We start from the raw sequence: 22,449 nt of genomic DNA, 5'->3' as shown, positions 1-22,449 counted from the left end.
CCTAGTCAGTTGGTTTGGAGTCAGATCCCATGACTTCAACGGGCGTTGCGCCTTTGCCTACGATTCACCACTACCTAGGCGAACACCTCGTCCATCCTGTTGGTGATGAGTCAGGCTTAGAGGTGACAACCCCTATGCCACCGCATGCATTGGCCTTCCCCCGTTTGTGTTGCACAACCATCAATGAAGAAATATAATAAGAAGACGTCAGACAGCGCTCGAGTCCCTCCTCTCTTCATCCCGACGGCGGGTGAAACTCAGGCGCCTTCACAGTCCGACGCGGGTGAAACGACGATGGAGGTAAAAAAAAGCGATACTTTGCTTGTATTCAATTTGTTCAATCAAATGCGAGATGATTGTGGAAAAATGTTGGCAAATGTGCAATGTTTGTGATTTAGCAAGGATTTTGTGATTTTGGGGGGTTGACCATCAAGGACGAATCATTTATCGAGAGTATGATGGGTGAGTCCAGTGGCACAAATGATTTTGATGTTGTGGGTGCATCGCATAGATCAAATGGATGCGGAGAATCGTGATACAAAATTTGATCAATCCCAACCCTCCAGCTTGTCAAGGAAGAAAGTAATCCGGGATGAAAGCTACACCGCGAGTGATGACATTGTTGTTGTGAGGGGGTGACAAAAGATCTCTCTCGACGTGGTTGCCGGAAAAGATCAAATAAGCGCAAATTATTGGAAGTGCATCTAGGAGCATTTCAAACATCACCTTGGGCATCCAACAAAACATACCCTCAAATCTCACAAACTGATGGGGTACGATCAAAAGATGTGCAATTGTTGGGTTGATTGTTTGGAGAAAGTGAAGCACACTTCTCCTAGCAGTGTCATCATTGAGCAATATGTAATCAATCTTGTTAATTTTTTATTGCCACATTTGCATTTTATCGAGCATTCACATCAATTTGAGCATTTGTATCTCTTAGGATTATATGACCCAGGAGAGGCACAATAAGTGGCCGAGTCAAAGGGCAAATTGTGTTGGCCTCGTATATTGCTGGCATATCTTGGAAGGCAACGAGAAGTAGAAATTGAGAAATGATCACGGTTCTCTAAAAAATGGAGTGCATAATTTCTCTTATAAGATGGACGATGGTGAAGATGATGATGGTGATGGAGAGGAAATGGTGCCTATAGGTCCCGCTCCTGCCTCTGACATGGGTCGACCTGAAAAGAGGAAGGTAACAAAGGAGAAACTCAAGAGATAATGAGAGGTGGAGGTGATGAAAAGAAAGATTAGTGTCTCGATGAGGACAAGGAACGAGTACACGAAGAAGAGGAAGTAAGAAAAGCTCGAGATGAAGGAGAAGAAGATCCAATAGTAAAGGACGAGGTAGGATGCTATGCAAGTGTGCAGGCGACACCATGAAGAGATGAAGGCGCGTAGACTTGAAATTGAGGAGTGTGGGGTGACACATGAACAGACATCCGAGGAGAATCATTTCATCATGTTGGATCCGAAACACCATGAATCTAGTGAGCGAGCATTTTTTGAGAAGATGCAGATGACGATCATATGTTCCAGGTCCTTTGAAGCAAGGGCACATGCCAGAGCTGGACAGTGCACACGCCAACATGTGATTTGTACATGTTGATTTAACTCTAATGCCTTTCTTCATGCTATTTGTTTAACATTTTATGCATAATTACATTTGAAATAATATGATCTTTTGGATTCAATTCAAGTGGTTGAATAAAGATAACGAAAAAGTATATTATGAAGGTTGGGATATGGTGACTCTGAGTTTGCACGTCACCTGGCCATCTTTCAAGATATTACGGATCAGGCTTCATATGCAATATGACGACTACAAATATGGCAACTTAGTTAGAGTTGCTCTTAGCCACATTAAGCCAGCCAGTCTGGGGAGCTAGACATAGTGACATTACTAGTTGTTATTTAGCGGATTTATTATTCCTTAGGCATCTGAGAATATTTTTCAGATTGGTCGATTTTTTAGTAGATGTAGTGCGAACTTTTGAGGCCAGGCGAAGGCGACATGGCTGGCCGCGTTGCTAATGGCGAGACCAAGCTAGGACCACGTCGGAGATTGGGACGAGGATTTAGAAGTGTCGGTTGGGGGCTTTCGTTCTAAATGGGACTTAGATTAGATGGTAGTTGAGCTTGAGATGGGGAGATGACATTGGGAAGGGAGGGAGGGGAGCCAGGGGGAACATGGCGCCGTGACTGTGTGATGAGTTGGGCAGAGAAACCATCGGTGAAACAATAACACGAGGCGACCATTGGCTTGAATCGAACAACTAGAGTCAATCGACTGAAACTGAAAAAACTTAGTTACCTACCACATGGATGCTCTCTTACTTGAGTCGTTTGCTTGTCGACGATAACATATGAGCACAAGTCTTTGTAATGTTTAAGGACCCTCCGAACCTTGAAATAATCATTGAAGACATCAATACACATTCGCACTTGCGATGAGATTTAAAAATCGCCGAAGCAATGTTGGTTGAAGAGTCATCCGACGCGATACGGACTTGCAATCAAAAGTCGGGCAAGTAGCTCTCCTTGAAAGACGCATCAACCGCCAAGATATGAAGAAATCTAGGGACACAAACTATCACATGCCCTTCCTTGACACCGAATATGGCGTCGCCGAGGCAGGAAAAACGAAGATACCTTATCCCAACACGCCATCGCCGGCACCAAGCCATTGATGTTGCCCCGATGAGGCCACGAGATGGGGAAGAGGAGGGGAACGCAAGCGGTGACATGTAAGGAAGTTATATGGCCACGACAGCTAGCGTTGGGAGTATATCACAACGCTATCATAGTTTCATGTGCTTTAAAAATAGTTAAGGGGCCTAGCTATTACTCCTAGAAGCTATGTTTTCAGAAGAAAAAGGAAAGTACAAAAGTGTTTTTTTTAGATTTCTAAGAATAAAAAAATGTGACGTCGGAACCCCATGAAGACAGGCGGCCGATTTTTGTGACCGGCCCAGCCCGAAGCCCGCAACGCTGCGCAGAGGTGTAAACCAAGATAAAATCCCGCAGCCCAGGCCGCCCTAGCGCGCGTGTCCACGGAGGTCACACCTCCTCCCCTTTTCCCTTCTTCCACCTCACGCCATCGGCGCCGCCTCTGCCTCCCAACCCACCCTAGCCGCGCCGCCCGAAACCCCCCGCCGCCCCGATGAGGGGCCGCGGCAACCCCCAGATGCCGCCGCACGGCTTCGACCCGCGCGCCGCCGCCTTCGCCGCCGCGTGGCATGGCGCCGCCTCGGCCTCCGACCCCGCGGCCGCGGCCATGAACCCCTACCCCTTCGCCCCCAACCCCCAGTTCGGGCAGGACCCCTTCCATCTCATGCTCCCCCACCTCCTCCTCCAGAACCAGGCCGCCCTCGCCGCGGCCTTCCACCACCAGCAGCAGTTCCAGCAGCATCAGCACCAGCATCAGCATCAGCAGTACCAGCAGCAGCCGCCGCTCCCCTCCCCCGGCTACGCCCAGAGCCCTACCACCCCCAACGTGCAGCACCGCCCGCCCAACCCCTCGCCCTCGTCGGCCCCGCCTCAGCAGCAGCCGCCGCCGCCGCCGCGGAACCCCGCGGCCCTCGAGAGGGCGCAGGCGGCGGCGACCAAGGCGCGGGACGAGCTCACGCATGCGGGCCAGGGCGTCACCGGGTGGAAGGTGGCCCAGGCGGCGCTCGTGGCGCTCAAGGCGGACTCGTGGGGGTCCCTCGGCGTCCATCTCCACGACGTGCCCGTCCTGCGCGAACTCTTCAGTATCGAGGGCAAGGTCAGTATTCCTGCTCGGCTGAGATCCCGGTAGCTCGCACCTTACGCGACTGCGTTACCTCGCAAGGCTCGTACATGTTCTGTTTTGAATTTACAGATGATTTCATCTGCAATTGCTGGAGCTTGGTTCGTTCAGAAAAAAACGTTGTTAACCCTGCAAACTCTGCTTCTTCTGCGCTCCAGTTCATAATTGAACTGCCATGTGTTGGCACCATGAGGCAAACTGACAGGGTGCGGCGCTGCCGTGTGCCCTGCTCTCCCTCTTTTACTAGCTTTGTCATGCTTATATAGGCCTTCGTCTCATGCCGGATATCGTGCACTACTCTGTTCTGATTTCATTTGTAAACACAAGTGGCGCTGAGATTGTTGCCCTGTGTTTGGTGAAGTTGCCAGTATGTTTGCAGAGTGCACTGCACCCAGACTTGTGCACGTTCCATGCCTGCTTTGTTAATTTCGTCACATGTTCTCATCTTATCAGATAATTTACCATGTGCTAAACTCCGCAGCACCTTCTGTTCTGCTATTATGTAGAAACAGAAGAGTAAGGAAAAGGAAACCTAACTAATATGCTCCCTTGCCATAGCATAGCATTGTAATTCACTATGGCTCTTCTCGCAATAATTGAACGTTGGGTAAATGATCAAAGTTAGTTTGCTCATGTTAAATTAAGCGCGGGAATGCTTCTTTTTGCTCATTTTCTGTAGACAGTGCTGCTTAAATGCTTGCTCATTTTGTAACAAGTGCCAGAATGCTTCTTTTTTGCTCATTTTCTGCGACAGCATAAAGCTTGCAGAGCTCTTTCTAATGGTCAAATCATCACTAAGTATATTTGGGAGAACTGCACATGGTTATCTGCTGTTTGACTTTACATGGACTTGGTTTGTTGTTTGTCAGGTGAACACATTCATCCATTGTTATGTTGCAGCAAGAAAAATCGTATCTATTCATGACCTGGAGGTTGAGATATGCAAGAACGAGGGTATTGGTCAGTTCGAAGAGCTGGGGTTGGGGCCTTTTCTTCAGCATCCACTTGTTGCACATTATTTTTTTGTACCTGCTGATTTATCCAAGGTGCCTAAGCTTAGTAGCGAGGAGATTATCAGTTGCCTGCAGAAGTTTATCGATAATTCCAAGGAGAAAGTCACAGCGGAAAGCTTCTTGGATTATCTCGCGGAACAAAAGTCGGTCTCTGGGAAGGAGAAACTCGGCGTGCGCGTACAGAGCTTGGGGTATGTACCTTCTCTTTTAGGCACATGTTCACTTTCCTTGTGTGCTCCAATGCTGGTACTGGTGTGTACTTTGAGATAGAAATGACTTCCTTCAGCCTTCCTGCTACTCCCTCCGATCCATATTACTTGTGGCTGAAATGGATGTATATAGACATATTTCAGTGTTAGATACATCCATTTGAGCGACAAGTAATATGGATAGGAGGGAGTACTATTTTGTCTCTTTACTTTGCACCAGAATATATAATTTTTCTGATTTTGGGGGGTTTTGTAGGTTGCACATTTCCTTCCTCCGACAGGCCAGAAGAAATGAAGTTGCTGCAATTAAACATCTAGGCAAGACTAGTGGTTCTCGTGATAGCACTTGTGAGAAGGATCTACCAAAACAGACAGACTTTCATTCGGGGAAGCAGGAGTTGGACAAGAGGTTCGATGATATAACTAGCCGTATAAAGCAATTACCAGGCATCAATAAACATATTCGTTTTGATTCAGCCGGTGATGAAGTTGATGACGGTAGTAGTTCGAAGGATGCCGTGGAGGACAGTGAGAGCGAAGATAGCTGTTATATTGTTGACAGAAAGGATGTTGATAAAAGTGTCAGTGGCTGCCCTTATCCTTCGACAGCAGAAGAAATTAAACGTCTTGGTTTGAAATCAGATCAGAGTAAAAAACCAGCTATAGTGAGCAGCAAGGTAAAAGCGAATGAAGTAAATGTCCATTCAAGAAACAAAAGGAAATATGAGGAAAACGGGACTCCTAGCTCTTTGTGCAAACAGCCCAATAAGCGGCAAAAGATTCAAATAAAAAAGAAAGAAGTATCGCCTAATTGCTTCCTAAGTACAGGCAAGCTGGAGAAATTCATAACAACCTGGAAAGAAGCATGCCGTGAACATTCAGTTCAACAGGTATGCTTGCTAGCTGTTTACTTATGGTCAAATCCTTGTTGTCTGAATAGTTGTGAACTATAGTTACATTTATTAGAGTGTGGATTTTCAGCCCTCAAGCTCCATTGAGCTCGGAATCTGGGCTCTGCATATGCATAAAAAAAATCTGTGCTTGCTTTCTCTTTGGCTACAAATACAAACATAAATACCAACAGAATACATAGCATGTGGGTCTACTCAATTTAAAGGAAGTGGTCCAACACTCCACCGAGGCACTGATTTCTCTCATGTTCCTCTCTGCTCCATTGATAAACACGGTTTGGCACATCAGCAGCGGTGTCGGTGATTCGATGGCGAGAGCTATATTTGGGGTGGGGGAGACCCCCGCCAAATATCCCCACTAAGGCTGGGGTCATCGTGGTCCATGCTGCCGCACTTGAGCTCGGGAAAAGCCAGATCCCCACCTTACCATGCCTGGATCTGGCCATCCCTCCTCGATCCAGCCTGGTAGTTGGATGAAGGTGGATGCCCAGATTTCCATGGAAACCTGCAAGACTGTGTGTCTTGTCTTTCTGCCGATTATTTGTGTTTATTTGTGTTTTTTTCTCTGCTGATGGTTTACATACATGATATTTTGGCCTGGAGTTTTTTGTCCTTGGTCAGACAGATTGAACCAATATTTTTCCAACTGTTTCAATCCTGGTATTCAAATCTGGGCGGCACATCTTAATTCTATTTGTGCTTGGTCAGATCATGAGTCTTTCGGTGTAAAAAACAGTGCATATATTTTTGCTGGATGAAGGACAGACCCAGTGCATAGAAGTTCCCACACAAGGTGGGGTCTGGGGAGGGATTATAAGAATCTAGTCTTACCCCTGCAAAGTACAATGCAGAGAGGCTGGTTCGAACCCAGGACCTCTTGGCACAAGTGGGGAGGACTTCACCACTGCGCCAGGCCTGCCCTCATATTTTTGCTGGATGGACCTCAACTATTTTTTCCTTTACAAAATGCTACCCACTTTCACAAATATAAGATGTTCTAACCTTTTTCTGAATCTAAGATGTCTTGGATATTTCAGTATGGATTACATACGGACTGAAATGAGTGAACAAACACACTAAAACATGTCTATATACATCCGATTCAGAAAAAAAGTTAGAACATCTTGTATTTGTGAACGGAGGGAGTACTTGTTAGCTCCCCTCTCCCTAGTTTCTATCATTTTTTCTGATATTTTTCTTACTCCTTCGATGTTTTCTGGATACAATTTCTTCATCTTAGCCTCTTACAGAAATGTAGGGAAAGGCTGCGTACAATAGACCCAAAGTGGTCGGACCCTTCCCTGGACCCTGCGCAAGCGGGAGCTACATGCACTCGGCTGCCCTTTTTAACTCTAAAATTCGAACAATACCATCAATTATTCAGCAGAATATAGGTGTTTTCAGTTTCAGTAGGGCCTTTTACTATTTCCAAATCTAATTTATTTTGTACTTCTCATTGATGCAGGTTTTGGAATTGATAGCAAATTACTATACAGAAACACCAGAAGAAAAGAGGAAAATGATAAATTTCTTCTCGCAATACCCAGGCATTGGCTTCCTAAATGTTGCAGTGAGTTGATTCCTTTTTCAGCCAACTCCTACATTACAAGTGGATCTACTAACCAGATATGTTGTTTGCAAAACGGCTTCATTCTTTTTAGTTGCTACACATAGAATGCACTTCAAAGTTAAGATTAGTTAGGGTCGGTATCATAAATTTCCTGATGTGAGCCAATAGATCTGCAGGTGTAGCATACGTGGCTTGTACTTGTATGATGAGGTGTGAATGCATCCGGTGCACCAACTCTTATGGTGGGTTCGCCCAAGGTGAAAACACAAGCTAAAAGTCGTAAAAGAAATCTGAAAATAATTCAGCATGGAGAACGGCATATATTTACCATGAAACAAAAATTCACACTCAAATTTGACCCACAGCTCGAGAAACAAATAAGGCAAATTATTTTACGAACGTATTTCGAATTGGGCCCACTAGCACTATCAGAGCTAAATTTGTTTTTTGTTTTTTGAGCTGTATTTCAAATTTGGACCTCACATTTTGTGACATTGTAGATGTGTATTGTCTATGTCTTAAAAAAATCAGTTCTTTTTGTTAGTTTATGTTTCTAGGGTACATTCTCGAGAGGATAGCTTGTGTCCTGATTGGTAGCTTGCAGTTCTTCCTTATTTTTTTGTATCTGTTGCTGAAAAGTTCTGGTAGCATTTTGTGATCATATTTAATGTCCTGCGTCATGTATATGCAGGTTAGATCTATGGCCTGTGGTCTGCTGGATAGTATTTATGATGCGATCCATGTCTTTAGTGAGAATAAATTGTCATCAAGTCCTATTCCTAACACCACAACGGAGGTTATGGAAATTGAGCCCCCGAGTAAAGAAAATACTAGATGCATTGCTAAAGGAGCCAATCAGCCTGGACCCAGTAATCTCTCTCTCTCACTCTCTCACTCTCACTCGCTCTCTTTTGTCTCAGTTGTTTGCACTCAATCAAATTCTGTGATATGGAACTGGAACCAACCTCTAACAGCTTCTGCACCACTTGACAGTTGACACAAAGAAATACCCCCTTATCATTTGTGTTTGTTCATGCAGATGTCACAGCTGATGATGTCATCAGGAGAATTACTGAATATTTTGAGTCCAACAGTGGAGTGTCTAGAGCTGGTGCTTTGAAAGTGGAAAATTTTATGTTCCTGAAGACACTTCATGATTGTGAAATATGGGTAGCTACTCAATTTTCTGCCAAGCAATTTACTTCTCTTGGCCATGGGACTTTCCTTGAGTTTTTGGGAAAACATGGTGATCACTTCCCCCCTAAGTTGAGTAGTTTGTTGAAGCGGGGGAACTCTGATTCTTCGTCTCTGGAAGTTTCTGTACTGCGGCAACAAATTGAAGTCCTACTCTGCCAAGCCGAGGGTAACTGGCTAGAAGATGGCGACTTTTCAGGGGATAGTTTCCTTGTGCTTCTCAAAAGGCAGTTCCCGACAATTAGTTTTGATATTGCACAATTCAAATCTGGGGAAGAACTTAAAGGTTCTATAGAGAGACAGTCAAGGAGCACACACACAAATAATATCACGTTTTCTATCTCTCTGTTGGAGAAACGGTGGTCTGGAATGTCTCCAGGCGAGCATGATACTGTTGTTGGGCAGAGGGACAGTTCTGTTGAACAAACTTATTATTCTGAAACAGTTTCTTCACGAGAAGCAACTAACTGTTTACTTAAGGCTCCAATGTTGTCAGATCTGCTTCTTTGGTCACATTGGGATATGTTGTTTGCTCCTTCACTGGGTTCCTTCATACACTGGCTGCTGAATGCGGGTCTAGTTCAACAGCTAGCTTGCATCGTGACCACAGATGGTAGATTTATAAGAGTAGATCCATCAGCAACGGTCGACCAATTTTTAGAAGCCATTATTCAATGCTCACCATTTCAAGTGGCAGTGAAGCTGCTTTCCTTGCTGCACATTTACAATGGTTCTGCGAATACTCCAATTTCCTTACTGAAGTGTTATGCACAACGAGCAATAGGTATCATAATGAACAACAACAAGGATCCAATGAACACTAGTTCTGAAGGCAAACCATTTGTGACTGAGGGATCCCATAATCTAAGTGCTGAACAGCGTGACAGCTCTCCTCATTTTGTTGGCCATGTTCAAGAAAGCTCTCAGCTGTCTTCTGCAAGAAATGTCATGTCTGATGTCTTAACAAACATTGACAGCACTATTCATTTTGTTGCCAAATTTTTCCTTGATTGTCTTGGTCATCTGCCTTCTGAATTCCGGAGTCTTGCAGCAGATATACTATTGTCCGGACTTCGAACAGTTACCAAAAATTGCTATTCAGTTATCTTACATGAAGCCACAGAAACTTGGCAGCTTTGCATGCTTCATGATGTTGGGTTATCACTTGGAATTACCGAGTGGGTTGAAGATTATCGTGAATTCTGTTTAGCTGAAGGTCGTGCAAAGACAGAAACACTTTCTTCTTCTGGGCATACATCAGCTGTATCTGAAGGACCTACACTTGAAAACTCTTAACATGCTTATTCCTCATGATGTTGATATGGTGAATGACAGTACTAAATCATTTCCTGGCGAAAAGGATCAAATTCTTTCTATGAATAATAAGGAAAACCAGAACATGTTAAATCCTGTTGGAGTCAAGGCAGAAACTGCATTGCATACAAACCAATCTCCCGTGAGGGAAGAAATTAATCTCGAGGAAGCAGCTCTAGTTATTGAGACTATACGACGTGATGAGTTTGGTTTGGATCAGGCTCTAAGCTGCACCGAGAATAGTTTGTTGACAAAGCAGCATGCTCGACTTGGCCGAGCACTGCATTGTCTTTCACAAGAATTATACTCTCAGGATTCTCACCTACTTCTTGAGCTGGTAAGCTTAACTCTGTGCACTAGTTCATTTTTTGTGCTTGTTTGGTGCGAAGATCAGTTTTTTGCTGACATCTGCCTACTCTATTCAGGTACAGAATGCTGACGATAATACTTATCTTGAGGATGTTGAACCCACATTAGCATTCGTTCTTCAGGATAATGGTATTGTTGTTCTCAACAATGAGAGGGGCTTTTCTGCTGAGAACATTAGAGCTCTTTGCGATATTGGTAACTCAACAAAGAAAGGAGCCAATAGGGGTTATATTGGAAATAAGGGCATTGGATTTAAATCAGTATTTCGGGTAGGTTTAATAGAATCATTTCCAATTATTACCACCATAAAGCCATAATGATTTTACTATTGCTTGCTTTGCCATCTATGATTTCATGAATTTCTTTTTGTATCAGTCATTCGATTTTTTGCCATCTACTATTTCGGGTAGGAATCTCGAGTTAATGTGGAAAAAAAATCACATTTTTGTTCTTGTCTAATATGTCAGGTAACTGATGCTCCAGAGATCCATTCAAATGGTTTCCATGTGAAATTTGACATTACCGACGGCCAGATTGGTTTTGTATTGCCAACTGCAGTTCCACCCTACAATACTAGCTCTTTGAGTAGAATGTTATCTGTTGAAGATGACAAGGACGCTTGTTCCCGCTGGAATACTTGCATTTTACTTCCCTTCAGATCTAAATTCAGGGATGACACTGGCATGTGCTCCATTGCATCCATGTTTTCAGATCTCCACCCATCTCTGCTTCTGTTCCTTAACCGACTAAATTGTATCAAGTTTAAGAATGTGGTGAATGACACACTGCTGGTTATGAGAAGGAAGGCTCTTGGTGATGGCATTGTGAGGATCTCACATGGGAATGAGATAATGAGTTGGTTGGTAGTTAGTAAGAAGTTACAGGGCACACTTGTACGCCATGATGTGCACACTACAGAGATAGCTCTGGCATTTACTTTGCAGGAGACTGAGAAAGGAGAGTATGAACCTTACTTGAAGCAACAGCCTGTGTTCGCTTTTCTACCTCTAAGGAACTATGGTCTTAAATTCATTCTTCAAGGGGATTTTGTTTTACCTTCTTCCAGAGAGGAAGTGGATGCAGATAATGCATGGAACCAGTGGTTGTTATCCGAATTCCCCTCTTTGTTTGTCAGTGCACAAGAATCCTTTTGTTCCCTTCCCTGCTTCCAGAGTTGCCCTGGAAAGGCTGTTACAGCATTCATGAGTTTTGTTCCTCTAGCAGGAGAAGTTCATGGATTCTTTTGCAAGCTCCCTCACTTAATCCTTTCCAAGTTACGTCTGAATAGGTGCATGGTTTTGGAGGGTTCTAGTTCGCAATGGGTCTATCCATGCAACACATTAAGGGGTTGGGATGAACAGACTAAAATGCTGTTTTCTGATGGCTTACTTCATCAGCATCTTGGTCTTGGTTATCTGTCAAAAGATATCATCATACCTGATACATTATCAAGGGCCCTAGGTATTCACGATCATGGACCAAATGTTTTTATTGATATGGTATCATCAATTTGCCGAACTGAGGGTTGCATTGAGTCACTGGGGATGGAATGGCTATGTGCTTGGTTTGTAAATCTTCATTTGGCGCTGTCACGTTCTTTTCAAAATATTCCCTCGACAACAAGCCTGGAAGGTGATCTTTTATGTGCTCTCAGGAAATTACCATGCATTCCACTTTCAGATGGTTCATTTAGTTCTGTAGCAGATGGCCCTATATGGTTGCCTCATGATATTCTCGGTTCCACACCTGACTGCAAAGGTAGCATGAAGGATTTCCCAATTCTGTATGGTAACCTTCGATTTGTTAGTCCATTGCTTTTCTCTGTGTCCTGTAAAAATAAATACCTTATAGAAGAAATGAGAGCTAACGATCTGACGGATATTCTTCTGAAAATCGGGGTGCGAAAGTTGTCTGGACATGAAATTATCAAAAATCACATCCTCACATCCTTGCCAAATGGTACAGATGCTAAGAAGGTTGATAAGATGATGATGATAGAGTATGTGAGTTTTATCATGCTTCATCTTCAGTCTCCATGTACAAGCTGTAATTTTGGGAAGGAAGAGATAATGTCAGAACTACGAAGTAGACCCATCTTACTTACAAACCATGGCTACAAGTGCCCAGCTGATGAACCAATTCACTTTAGTAAAGAATATGGAAGTCCTGTGGACATAGGCAAGCTACTTCAGAATGTTGAAATCAGATGGATAGAACTTGATAGTGGTTACTTGATGAATCATGGTTCAGATTTGCTGCCATCTGTGCTGAAAAGTTGGAGGCAATTTTTTGAGGAGATGGGTGTGACTGATTTTGTGCATGTAATGAAAGTTGAGAAAAACATATCCCAAGTTGATTCTTTGATAGCAGGAAGAATTTTGCAAGGTGGTGTTTCTGGAACATCCTGTACAGTGTATGACTGGGAGTCACCAGAACTGGCTAACATTTTATCATCATTTTCTTCAAAAAATTGCCGAGAAAATTGCATATATCTTCTGGAGGTTCTTGACAGTTTCTGGGATGATCATTATAGTGCAAAAGCTTGGTGTCTCACAAGCGGGACCAGTTGTGATGGAAGCAGAACAGTCGAGTCATCCTTTATGAAATGTATCAGAAGCTTCAAATGGATAGCGTCAACTGTGGATTATGACCTTCATACTGCAACGGATTTGTTTTATGATTGTGAAAACGTGCGTTCCCTGCTTGGTGGTGTGGCCCCATATGCTGTACCTCAGGTTTGTAGTTTTTATTATTACCTACCAGCCAATAGAAAGAAGTGTTCTATTTATCCTTACCAACACGTATCCCACTCACCTTGGAAACTTCATTTCTGTGGAACAGGTATCCAGCAGGTCACTAAGGAAGGATATTGGATTCAAAACAAATGTATCCCACAGTGACGCTTTAATGACCCTGAACTTATGGATGACATCACAAGTTCCATTCAGCGCAAGGTATTTCATTAAAAGAAAATCTGATCTCCATGTTTAGATGCAAAGCAACTGTAAAGATTACTAGTCTAAACACTACCATGTTTCTATTTTAATCTATACATGTGGTTGCTTAAAATGTGGGTATGTGCTTAAGAACTAATATGAACATTTCCAGGTCAATCCCATTGGCATGTAGTAGTTTTTTACCGCACACTACCCTGCAATTTTTCTTTTGTCAAATAATTTCTAATGGTTGACCTGCCTTTTCTTCAGTGTGGACCAGATGTGCAAATTCTATACCTTCGTGTCAGAAGGTGCAGCTGATGCAAAGATTGACATCAAACGGGAGTTGATGTCATGCTCATCTATATTTACACCACTAATCCGTGCTCGATCTAGTGAGGTCGTACATGGTAAATTTTTATCCCCAAAAGATCTCTATTGGCATGACCCAACAGGTTGTTCTGAAACGACAGAGGAATTCGTTTTGGTGAAGAATAGAATGTTCCCAAGAAGGATGCTGTGCTCAACCTATCCAAACCTTTGTGAATTCTTTACGGAAGCATGTGGTGTGCCAAAAGTTCCAACAACAGCTGATTATGTAGAGATGCTCTTACGGCTATCTAAAGTTGCACTGCCTTCACAAGTAGCCCATCAGGTAAGTTGCTTTTGTGCATGGAGTACCTAAAGTTATGTCTTTTTATTTGTCATTGCCTCAACTGTTGGCTGTACGCCTTTAAAATATGAACTTTCGTTTCCACATTGTACATAGGTCTTCCGTGTATTTGTGAGATGGGCTACCGATATCCATTCTGTGAATGACAAGAACGATCTAGTTTATGTGAAAGATTCTCTTCAGAAGCTGGAGACAACGATATTGCCAACCCTGGTTGATAAATGGGTCTCTCTCCATCCATCTTTTGGTCTTGTTTGCTGGTCAGATGATGATGAGTTGAAACAACACTTTCAGAACTGTATTGATGTTGACTTCATACAATTTGGTACACTTTCTTCTGAGGACAAGCAAATCTTGCATGGAAGAGTTGCTGCACTGATGAAAAGCCTAGGTATCCCAGCTTTATCCAAGGTAATATATTTCTTGTTTTATGATATCTTTATTGACTTCTTTCCTACATTATGTAATGCTGGAAATGTTGTATGTAATTCGTCATTTAGCTGCGAAGTTGTGCAAAGTAATACAGATTAGAAGATTAGTAAAGTTTGCTATGTGCCATTGGCTAATTTAGACGCAAGGCATGCTCCATGTCTGCATCCACTTGGCTGTGTTTGCAGAAACATAAATATTATATTTTGGTTTTTTAGATCGGGGCATATTTCACATCTTGAGTAATATGTAACGTATGAATTATACGAAAATACAAAATGTATTTGCACCAAAATGCTGCGGCACAGTGCAAACTATGCTGTAGCGGGTTTAGCGGGCTGTCACAACGAACAATCCCTTGCATCACAACCGAACAGAGTGGCCAGTTTGTTGGCGCCTGACAGGTACTATCAGCTGCCTGCTTTACCAGGGCCATATCTGTCTATTTAATGACTAGGAGAACCGGAAAATGGAAGTTAGCATAAAAACAATGTTTTTGATAAATAAAGTTTACTATGGTACAAGAAAGATTGTAATGCGCCTCACTACTACTATTTATACCGTACGATTGGTGGCTGCGTGCGAGGAAAGCTTGCCCCTAAGCTGCTTAGGAGGGACTTTGATACGGTGGTGATTCTGGTGCATTGGCCCATATGGAAGGAGCGCAATGCATGAATCTTCAACGGCCTCTCATTGACCCTGGCTGGAGTGGTGGACACGGTCATTGAGGAGCTGAGACCCTGGTGGGAGGCAGGGTGTTTTGCTACCACCGCGGCCTTCTAGCTGGCTGCTCGTGCTTTTGCTGTGGTGCTGCTGTGTGTCTGTGGCATGTGTTGCTACCGCTAGCTGCTGGTGCTCGCGCAATCGTGGTGTTGTGTGTTTGTGGTGTTTGGCCACGAGGCTCTGCTACAGCTTCGCCTGCTTTTACCCTTGGCGACCTTCGCTGCTTCGTAAATGTTCTCTCCGATCTTAATAAAGATTGGCCTCAGCCCTTCGACTATTTTACCGTACGCTACTCATCGTACAAATGGGTAGTAGGAAGTGACACCTTTTTGGGATTTGAAAAAAAAAGACCACAGTAGAAGATTTAAGGCAACAAGGAAATAGAGTGATGCAATAAATTAAAGCAATTCTTTATGGTAGAAGTGAATTTTTCATGTGCTTCACAATGTTAATTTCTACCATCCACTAGAACCACTACCCATCCTGCAAGTGGTAGCAGCGAGAAATGAGGGTGGAAGGTGTTGTAATGGTGTGTGCCATGCTGTTGAAACTGCAAAGTCAATTGGAATTTCCCACAAGTTTCTGAACGTAAAATTCTGAAAGCTCCATCCTATGATTCCATCTATAATAGAATAATTGACGAGAAATTTGGTAAAACTGTACATTTTTGTTATAGAGAAATGGCTACTGGTTGCACGTGCTTCTTTCCTTTTCTTTATTTTTAACTAGAAAAAGTTACTCTACTTTCCACCACTTCCACATTATACACATGTTAGTTCTTTATAGCCTTGCTGGGGATGATGACTTCATCACAGTCGTCAAAATTGACTGCAAGGGTCACATTATGACTTCACTCATATCTGCTAGTAATAGGCTAGCAGCATTTGAAGGTTATATGTTGTAAATTGTAACATACTTGATATGTACATGTCATATTTTAAAGTATATAGTACTTTATTTTCCGCAACTGCACGAGCTGCATATTAAGTTTAGGTTATTTTTTCAGAACTTTGGTTTATTGAGTGGCATATCCTGAATTTGTGTGCATCTTAAGTATTGTTCTCATTCACTTTTGTTGCTTTTGTATAGGTTGTGCATCGTGAAGCAATATTCTATGGCACGGCTGACAACAGGGAAAAGGCTACTTTGCTTTGTGGACTGTTACCATATATGCAACGCTACATCTATAAGACGCATAGAGATGCATATATCAACTTTCAGCAAAATGAGATCATGAAGCTTAGCAATCTTCAGATTATTGTCGTTGAAAAGTTGTTCCACAAGTATATGCTTAAAGGACATGAGAGTTCTTCTAAGAAAAGATTCAAATGCAATTGTCTTCTGCAGGTTGGTACCTATGTTTCTGTTCCGCCTTTATGGTAACTAGTGTGAGTGATTACCTCCTTGCTAATCTTTTGTTTCCGAATATTAACTGCATATTTGTTAGATAATTACGATGGACTATTGCTTGCTTAGTTAGATGGTTTATTCTCAGGTCCCTCTCCTATGACACTGCTGAAGAATATAGTGATGTGCCACTGAATATACTGATGTACTTTTGCATCCGAATAATGCTATAACTGGCAATCTCCAACTTTGGTTGCTAATTATACCTGATAAATAGTTAAATTAAGTGTAATGTGCTGCCATGCATCGACCTTCTGACATTTTGTCGACTGTATGCAAAATTAAGACCTTAAGAAGTTCCTGCAACTGAGGCATTGCTTGAATGCTTGATGCACTTCATGATTAAGGCTTTGCTCTGTTATGTCATCTGCCATGAGCTTTAAAGTTCAGTTGATTTGATCTGTTATTTATTTTCAGGAAAATATTCTGTATGCTACGCAAGAAGCTGATTCACATTCATTGTTTCTGGAAACTTCTAGAATTTTCTTTGATGGGTCCCCTGATCTGCACTTTGCGAATTTTCTGCACATGGTCAAAACCATGGCAGAATCTGGCACCTCAGCTGAACAGGTTGAGTCTTTTGTCGTTAATAATCAGAATGTGCCTGCATTGCCTGAAGATGAAGCGGTTTGGTCCTTTTCTTCCTCGTTTGTGCCAGAGTTTGTACCCGACCAAGGTGTTGATTCCAAACCGGTTGAAACCTCATCCGCCTGTGTTCTCAATATTCACAAACAACATCAGAGGTCAGACGGAACTGTTTCAAGTTGGCCACCTAATAATTGGAGAACAGCTCCTGATTTTAGAACATCTCGCAGAAGTCAGCGTGGACCCCTGCAAGATACAAAGGTGAATGATGATAATTGGCTTCCTGGACCCCTGCAAGATACAGAGGTGAATGATGTTGAGCTCACAAATACAGAAGATAATTGGTTTCCTGTTCAGCTTGACGAGGATTGGGTTATAGAAGAGGATACGAGTCTAGAAAGTAATTTACACACAGAAAGCACAGTGGCAACATTGGACGAGCCTCAGATGATGATGTCCATTAACTCGGACGGTGCACCTGCTTATTTGGACCTCGGGACCGGTTCACCTAGCGAGGTTGAGGTAATGGATTTCAGTGACAAAATGCCAAATGCTTCAGAACACAGGGAAAGGCTCCGCGCAGCCCAGTTACTAAAAACTGGCAGGGTTGGTGAAGCTGTAGCCTACAAACATTTGGTTGAGCGGCTAGGGGCCAAGAACGTCAGGTGGGTTAATGCAGACACCGAAACCGGACTGCCGTATGATATTATCATCACCCGGGGAGATAATCGGATAGAGTATGTGGAGGTGAAGGCAACCACAACTTCAAACAAAAACTGGTTCTACATCACAGCGAGGGAATGGCAGTTTGCATTGGAAAAGGGGGACGATTTTAGCATCGCCCGTGTCATGGTGTCTGGCGAAAAGATGGCAAATATTAAAATGTTGAAAAACCCACACAAACTTTGTCAGAAGAAAATGTTGCATCTTGCTCTCTTGATTGCCCGCCGGTAGTGAAGCAAGCGCTGACGGACTATGTGCACGAGATTGAAGTGATTGCGGGAACTTGTCGGTGGTAATCACTGAGATCTCCATCTCCGCTGAAGCCTTAATAGGAGAGACAGGTGCGTTGGCTGATCCGACCTGTCAGTCTACGATGCCAACCTTCTGTATGGAGAGTGAGATGAGATGAGCCAAGGTTGCGAGATTATCAAGCAGGTCCTGATCCCTGTCTGCATGTAGCGAATATGTCTTCTTTCTGGGAAACGATCTTGGTGATGTCTCTGGATCCGTGTTACACATGACATCGTCATCTCGTGCCTGGAGCTCTGCTCCACTGACTTGTAACCGGTTGTAATAGTTGGCTACATAACCATAACTGTTGGTTTGTTTGATTGGTGATGTTGAAACTGTATTTGATCATAACGATAGTCAAGAATTTAAACACCATAGCAATAGTAAGAAATTAAACATCGCTGATTCCGTGTCTTTTCTGTTTTGTTCACTTTTTTTTCACTATTAACATGCTCGTATGCTGGCGAGTAATAGCTTTCATGCGACGACGCGGACATTTGAGCACTCGGTTGCTGCGCTTGGTTCCATGCGGGTGGATTCTAACTTTCCTGTTTATGATGTTATATTTCGAGAATGTCACTTTGATTAGGATGAGGTTGATGCATGGTGACGGGCCTGGCCAATTTAGCTTCTGCAGCGGCGACCGGCGTTGAGCCGGAGAAGATGTGGCTGGCTGTAGCGACGATGGTGGAGAACGGAGCGATGACAATACGTGACACCCCACCCTTCGGCAAATCAAACGAAGACGATTTCTCCAGAAACCAGAGCTCATGTTTTTTTCTCTAAAGCTCTATTCAAAACTTAAGAGATATTTAGACAACTATCTTCAAAACTCGGTACTGGTGTCAAAAATCTTTTCCTCCCCCTCTCGTGAAAGCAGCGGCCAGGGAAGAACTCGAGCTCTCTTGGCTCCGCCGACGAGCCTGTGGGTTCGACTCTCCCCCAAGCCGCCCCGACGGCCGATGGCGGGGAGGGGAAGCTTGGCCCCTCATCTCTGGCTAATAGTTGAGGTTAGGTTTTTTGGTCCTCACAAGGGCGGTGCTCGGACGGATGGTGGCATTTCATCTTCGAGCTGGTCTTCCGGGTTTCGATCCTCCTCGAGTTTGTTCGACGAGACGGATTTGATGAAGCTCCACTGTAACTTCCCGCTCTCCTTGGGATAGCGAGGTTAGTGTTTCTCGCCATGTGCGACGGTGACATCTGATGTCAAGTGCTTTAGACTAATGCAAGAGTTTCAACGACAATGACTACGTCTCCCTAGAGCTAGTCCTCAGGGGCAGGTGCATAAAGATTTTCTGGCTATCATTGACAAGGTTAGACAAGGTATGATAGGGAAGCTTTTATCGGTGGTACATCGCTGGACTGAAAGTTGGCCCACCAGGCTGGATATAGGCCCATCAAGCCATAGTGCGACGTAGGCCTGCTACTCGGTCGGTAGGCCTCCTTAAGACGGCGCCAACAACTTGCGCATAGGTGGTTTTAGAATATTGACGACAAACGTGGTTGAGGGACTAATGTGTTTGTGAGATTCACAGGAGAACACAGGTAGAAATCCCTATTGATTCGGTTTACTCATCGAAGATGACCCCTAAAAATGTATGAAGACATTGGTGGTTCGAGAAGACATTCACATAGAAGATAATGATGTGGGAAGACATTCGCTTGAAGACAATGGAGTGCGAAGACATAATTTCTTTTGTAGTTTCATTTTCTTCTTTCTTGAGTCATAGGAATCACCGAACTATTAAGTGGGGTCCAAGTGAACAATGTCAGAAAACTGACGTGATGCTCAACCCAAATCCTATGTCTTCGAGTGAAGACAATGAGAGAAAATCTTATCTGAGTTAGATAAGTCAGCTTTACTTGTAGCCCAAGTCAAGGTGCCGCGTGTGTTTGAAATCTAACCCTTGGACACGTGTTGGTTCCCCAATGACCCAGGGTCATTTTGGACATATCATGTTGGGTTGTCCCCTGGCTATAAATAGCCACCCCTTCCACCATAAATTGGCGGCTGCTCAGAGTTAGTACATGGCTTTTGTCGTTTGAGAGCAACCCACCTCAGAAGCCTTTGAGAGAGAATCCTTGCGAGGACAAAACCCAAAACACCCAGAGCCTAAAGAGTATTTGGCATCACTGAAGTCTTTCTGTCCGTGTGATATGAAGACTTGTTACATTTGAAGACTGTGATCTTTCAGTCGGTTAGGCGTCGTGTTCTGAGGATCCAAGAGTCATTGTGGATCGTCGATGAACGAAGTCTGCGAAGGTTTGGAAGTCTACCTTGAAGACTTACCTGAGTGATTGGGCGAGGACTAAGCGACCTTAGCTCAAGGGGAATAAGGTGAAGACATGGTCTTCCGAGTTCAATCTCAGACTCCCTAACCAAACGTACAGTTGACACAACAACTGGAACTGGTCTACCAAATCATTGTCTTCGTGAAGTCATTGCTTGCCTGCTCTGATTGAATTCATTGTGTTAAGCCATTCATCACTGATTGCTTATTTGGCTTCATACTGTCTTCTTATTCCGATCTATTGTACCTAGATGCTATTTGTCTTCGTGCTTTCTCTGTACCGTTTCTTTGACCATGGCATGGCTAGCGTAGCTTATCTTCCGCTGCTTCCTGTTTAGGTGTTATTTGACTGTCTGTCTTCCAAGACTTTGCTAGTTTCGAAGATTTTCATAAAAATCGCCTATTCACCCCTCCTCTAGTTGATAACTAGCACTTTTAGTGTTTTGTGTGATGAGCTTTTCTAATAGATCAGGGTCCTATTCGAAGAAAGGAAACTCGGTACGGGTGTCCATCTCAAAAAACTAATTGTGTCTATTTCATAAAACATAGCCTCCTTTTACAAAGACCATACCATAACTTATCGAAAACGCTTGGCATCACCTGACCCATGACGCCGCATGTGTCTGCCGCCTCCATGGCCGTTGATCCCATTTTGATCATACAACTCACGAGCAACCTCTTCCATAATCTAGGTTTGCAACTCGGGCGTTGTTGAATTTTTTCCACCACAACAACTGTTTTCTTATAGACTGGCGAAGGGAAGACAACGATGCCATGGCTTCGTGAGCTCTTTGTGGCGCTAACCCAGAGGTTGTCATGCTCAAGATGGAGACACGATAGAGGAGAGGGAAGTAGATTGGGCATTAGAGCGGCGAAGTAGGCTCGCCGGCATCAGCAAATCATGCCTGGAGCCGGGTGAGCAAGAGGGCAGGGAGGGTGATGCTAGAGTGGGTGCCCGGCGGCTACTCCGACGACATCTAGGTTGAGGGCAGGAAGGAGCGGAGTGAGGCGACCTCGGGAGTGTGCCGAGCGTCGTCGATTGCCGCAGGTACTCGCCGGAATCGGCCGACATAGGTGGCGGTGTTGATGTTTTTTTTGCAACAAAGATATTGTTGCGCGATATGCAAATGCCCTTTTGCAGCAAGGTTCTTATTGCAGGGTGTTTATGCAACAAAGCTATTGTTGCAATGATGTAACATCCCCAGTGTCATGCTACAGTAATCCATCATGATGATGCTAAGCTACTGAGATTTGCAATAATAATCATGTTGGGTTAATATCTCATTTCACATTCCTTTTTTGAATTCCATTCAAATTCAAAGTGCAAAATGAAGTTGCTCATAACTTGTTGGAAAAATGTTCACCTTTTAGCAAATAATCCAAAACTATTTGCTGTTAAGGAACACAAAATCATCATCAACCCTGAATGGGCCTAATGCTTTTAACAGAGCCAAAACAGCCTTTTAAAATGTCCTTTTCTTTTTGAATAAATCCAAAGGGATTCAAAACATTCCCAACATTTTTGTGGCAGTGCACAGTACTTCTTTGAATTTGTTTTGGCCAGTGGGATATTTTTTGTAAAGTCATTTGTGGCAAAATAAAATGCAAAAGCTGCTGGAAAAAGAAAAACAAAAGAAAAAGAAAAAGGAAAAGAAAAGGAGAAGGGGTGGGAGAGCCCCTGGCCTCCCCTTGGGCTTCGGCCCACCCGAGCCAACTGGCCCAGCTAGGCCGCCCCACTCCCCCCCGTCGTCTTCCCGCTCCCCACTGTGCGAGCGACCGCGCGCTCGCGTCTCCACCAGACCACCTTGCCGTCCCCGTCGGCGAGGGGATAAGGGCGACGATGAGGCCGATCCCTCGGGCTCCCCCTGCCACTACACTCGCCCCACTCCTTTTGGACGCTCTCTCTCCCTGGTTGCCCTCTCTCTCTCTCTCTCTCTCTCTCTCTCTCTCTCTCCCACCCCCACCGAGCGCCATCGCCGCCGTACCTCCATCGATCCCGCGGCCACCCGCGGCCCCGA

The 22,449-nt window shown here is 43.9% G+C and overlaps 1 protein-coding gene across 2 annotated transcripts; it reads left to right on the top strand.

Annotated features, from left to right (window-relative positions):
• Positions 1–3,058: 3,058 nt before the first annotated feature.
• On the top strand, positions 3,059–18,554 carry LOC123105502 (protein NO VEIN). Of its 2 annotated transcripts, XM_044527583.1 has the most exons (13): positions 3,059–3,769; positions 4,663–4,997; positions 5,272–5,905; positions 7,392–7,496; positions 8,188–8,365; positions 8,536–10,341; positions 10,430–10,642; positions 10,841–13,108; positions 13,215–13,327; positions 13,580–13,964; positions 14,079–14,393; positions 16,224–16,481; positions 16,959–18,554. In XM_044527583.1, exons 1-6 carry the CDS (start codon positions 3,167–3,169, stop codon positions 9,984–9,986), a joined length of 3,306 nt encoding a protein of 1,101 aa, XP_044383518.1. In that variant the 5' UTR covers positions 3,059–3,166; the 3' UTR covers positions 9,987–10,341; positions 10,430–10,642; positions 10,841–13,108; positions 13,215–13,327; positions 13,580–13,964; positions 14,079–14,393; positions 16,224–16,481; positions 16,959–18,554. The 2 variants fall into 2 exon arrangements, with proteins under 2 accessions (XP_044383518.1, XP_044383517.1); XM_044527582.1 differs by lacking the exon at positions 3,059–3,769.
• The last annotated feature ends 3,895 nt before the right edge of the window (positions 18,555–22,449 follow it).

This window comes from Triticum aestivum, chromosome 5A (assembly GCF_018294505.1).
Source record: "Triticum aestivum cultivar Chinese Spring chromosome 5A, IWGSC CS RefSeq v2.1, whole genome shotgun sequence".
NCBI classification, from domain to species: domain Eukaryota; kingdom Viridiplantae; phylum Streptophyta; class Magnoliopsida; order Poales; family Poaceae; genus Triticum; species Triticum aestivum.
This window is presented reverse-complemented; position numbering and strand designations above follow the sequence as displayed.

What these genes read in the sequence shown, in the direction of transcription:
- LOC123105502 (XM_044527582.1), top strand. Translation starts at nt 9,988, where the DNA reads ATGCTTATTCCTCATGATGTTGATATGGTGAATGACAGTACTAAATCA. An exon ending in CTCACCTACTTCTTGAGCTG is followed by an intron (nt 10,342 to 10,429) that starts GTAAGCTTAACT and finishes TACTCTATTCAG; the next exon opens with GTACAGAATGCTGACGATAA. An exon ending in GTATCCCAGCTTTATCCAAG is followed by an intron (nt 14,394 to 16,223) that starts GTAATATATTTC and finishes GCTTTTGTATAG; the next exon opens with GTTGTGCATCGTGAAGCAAT.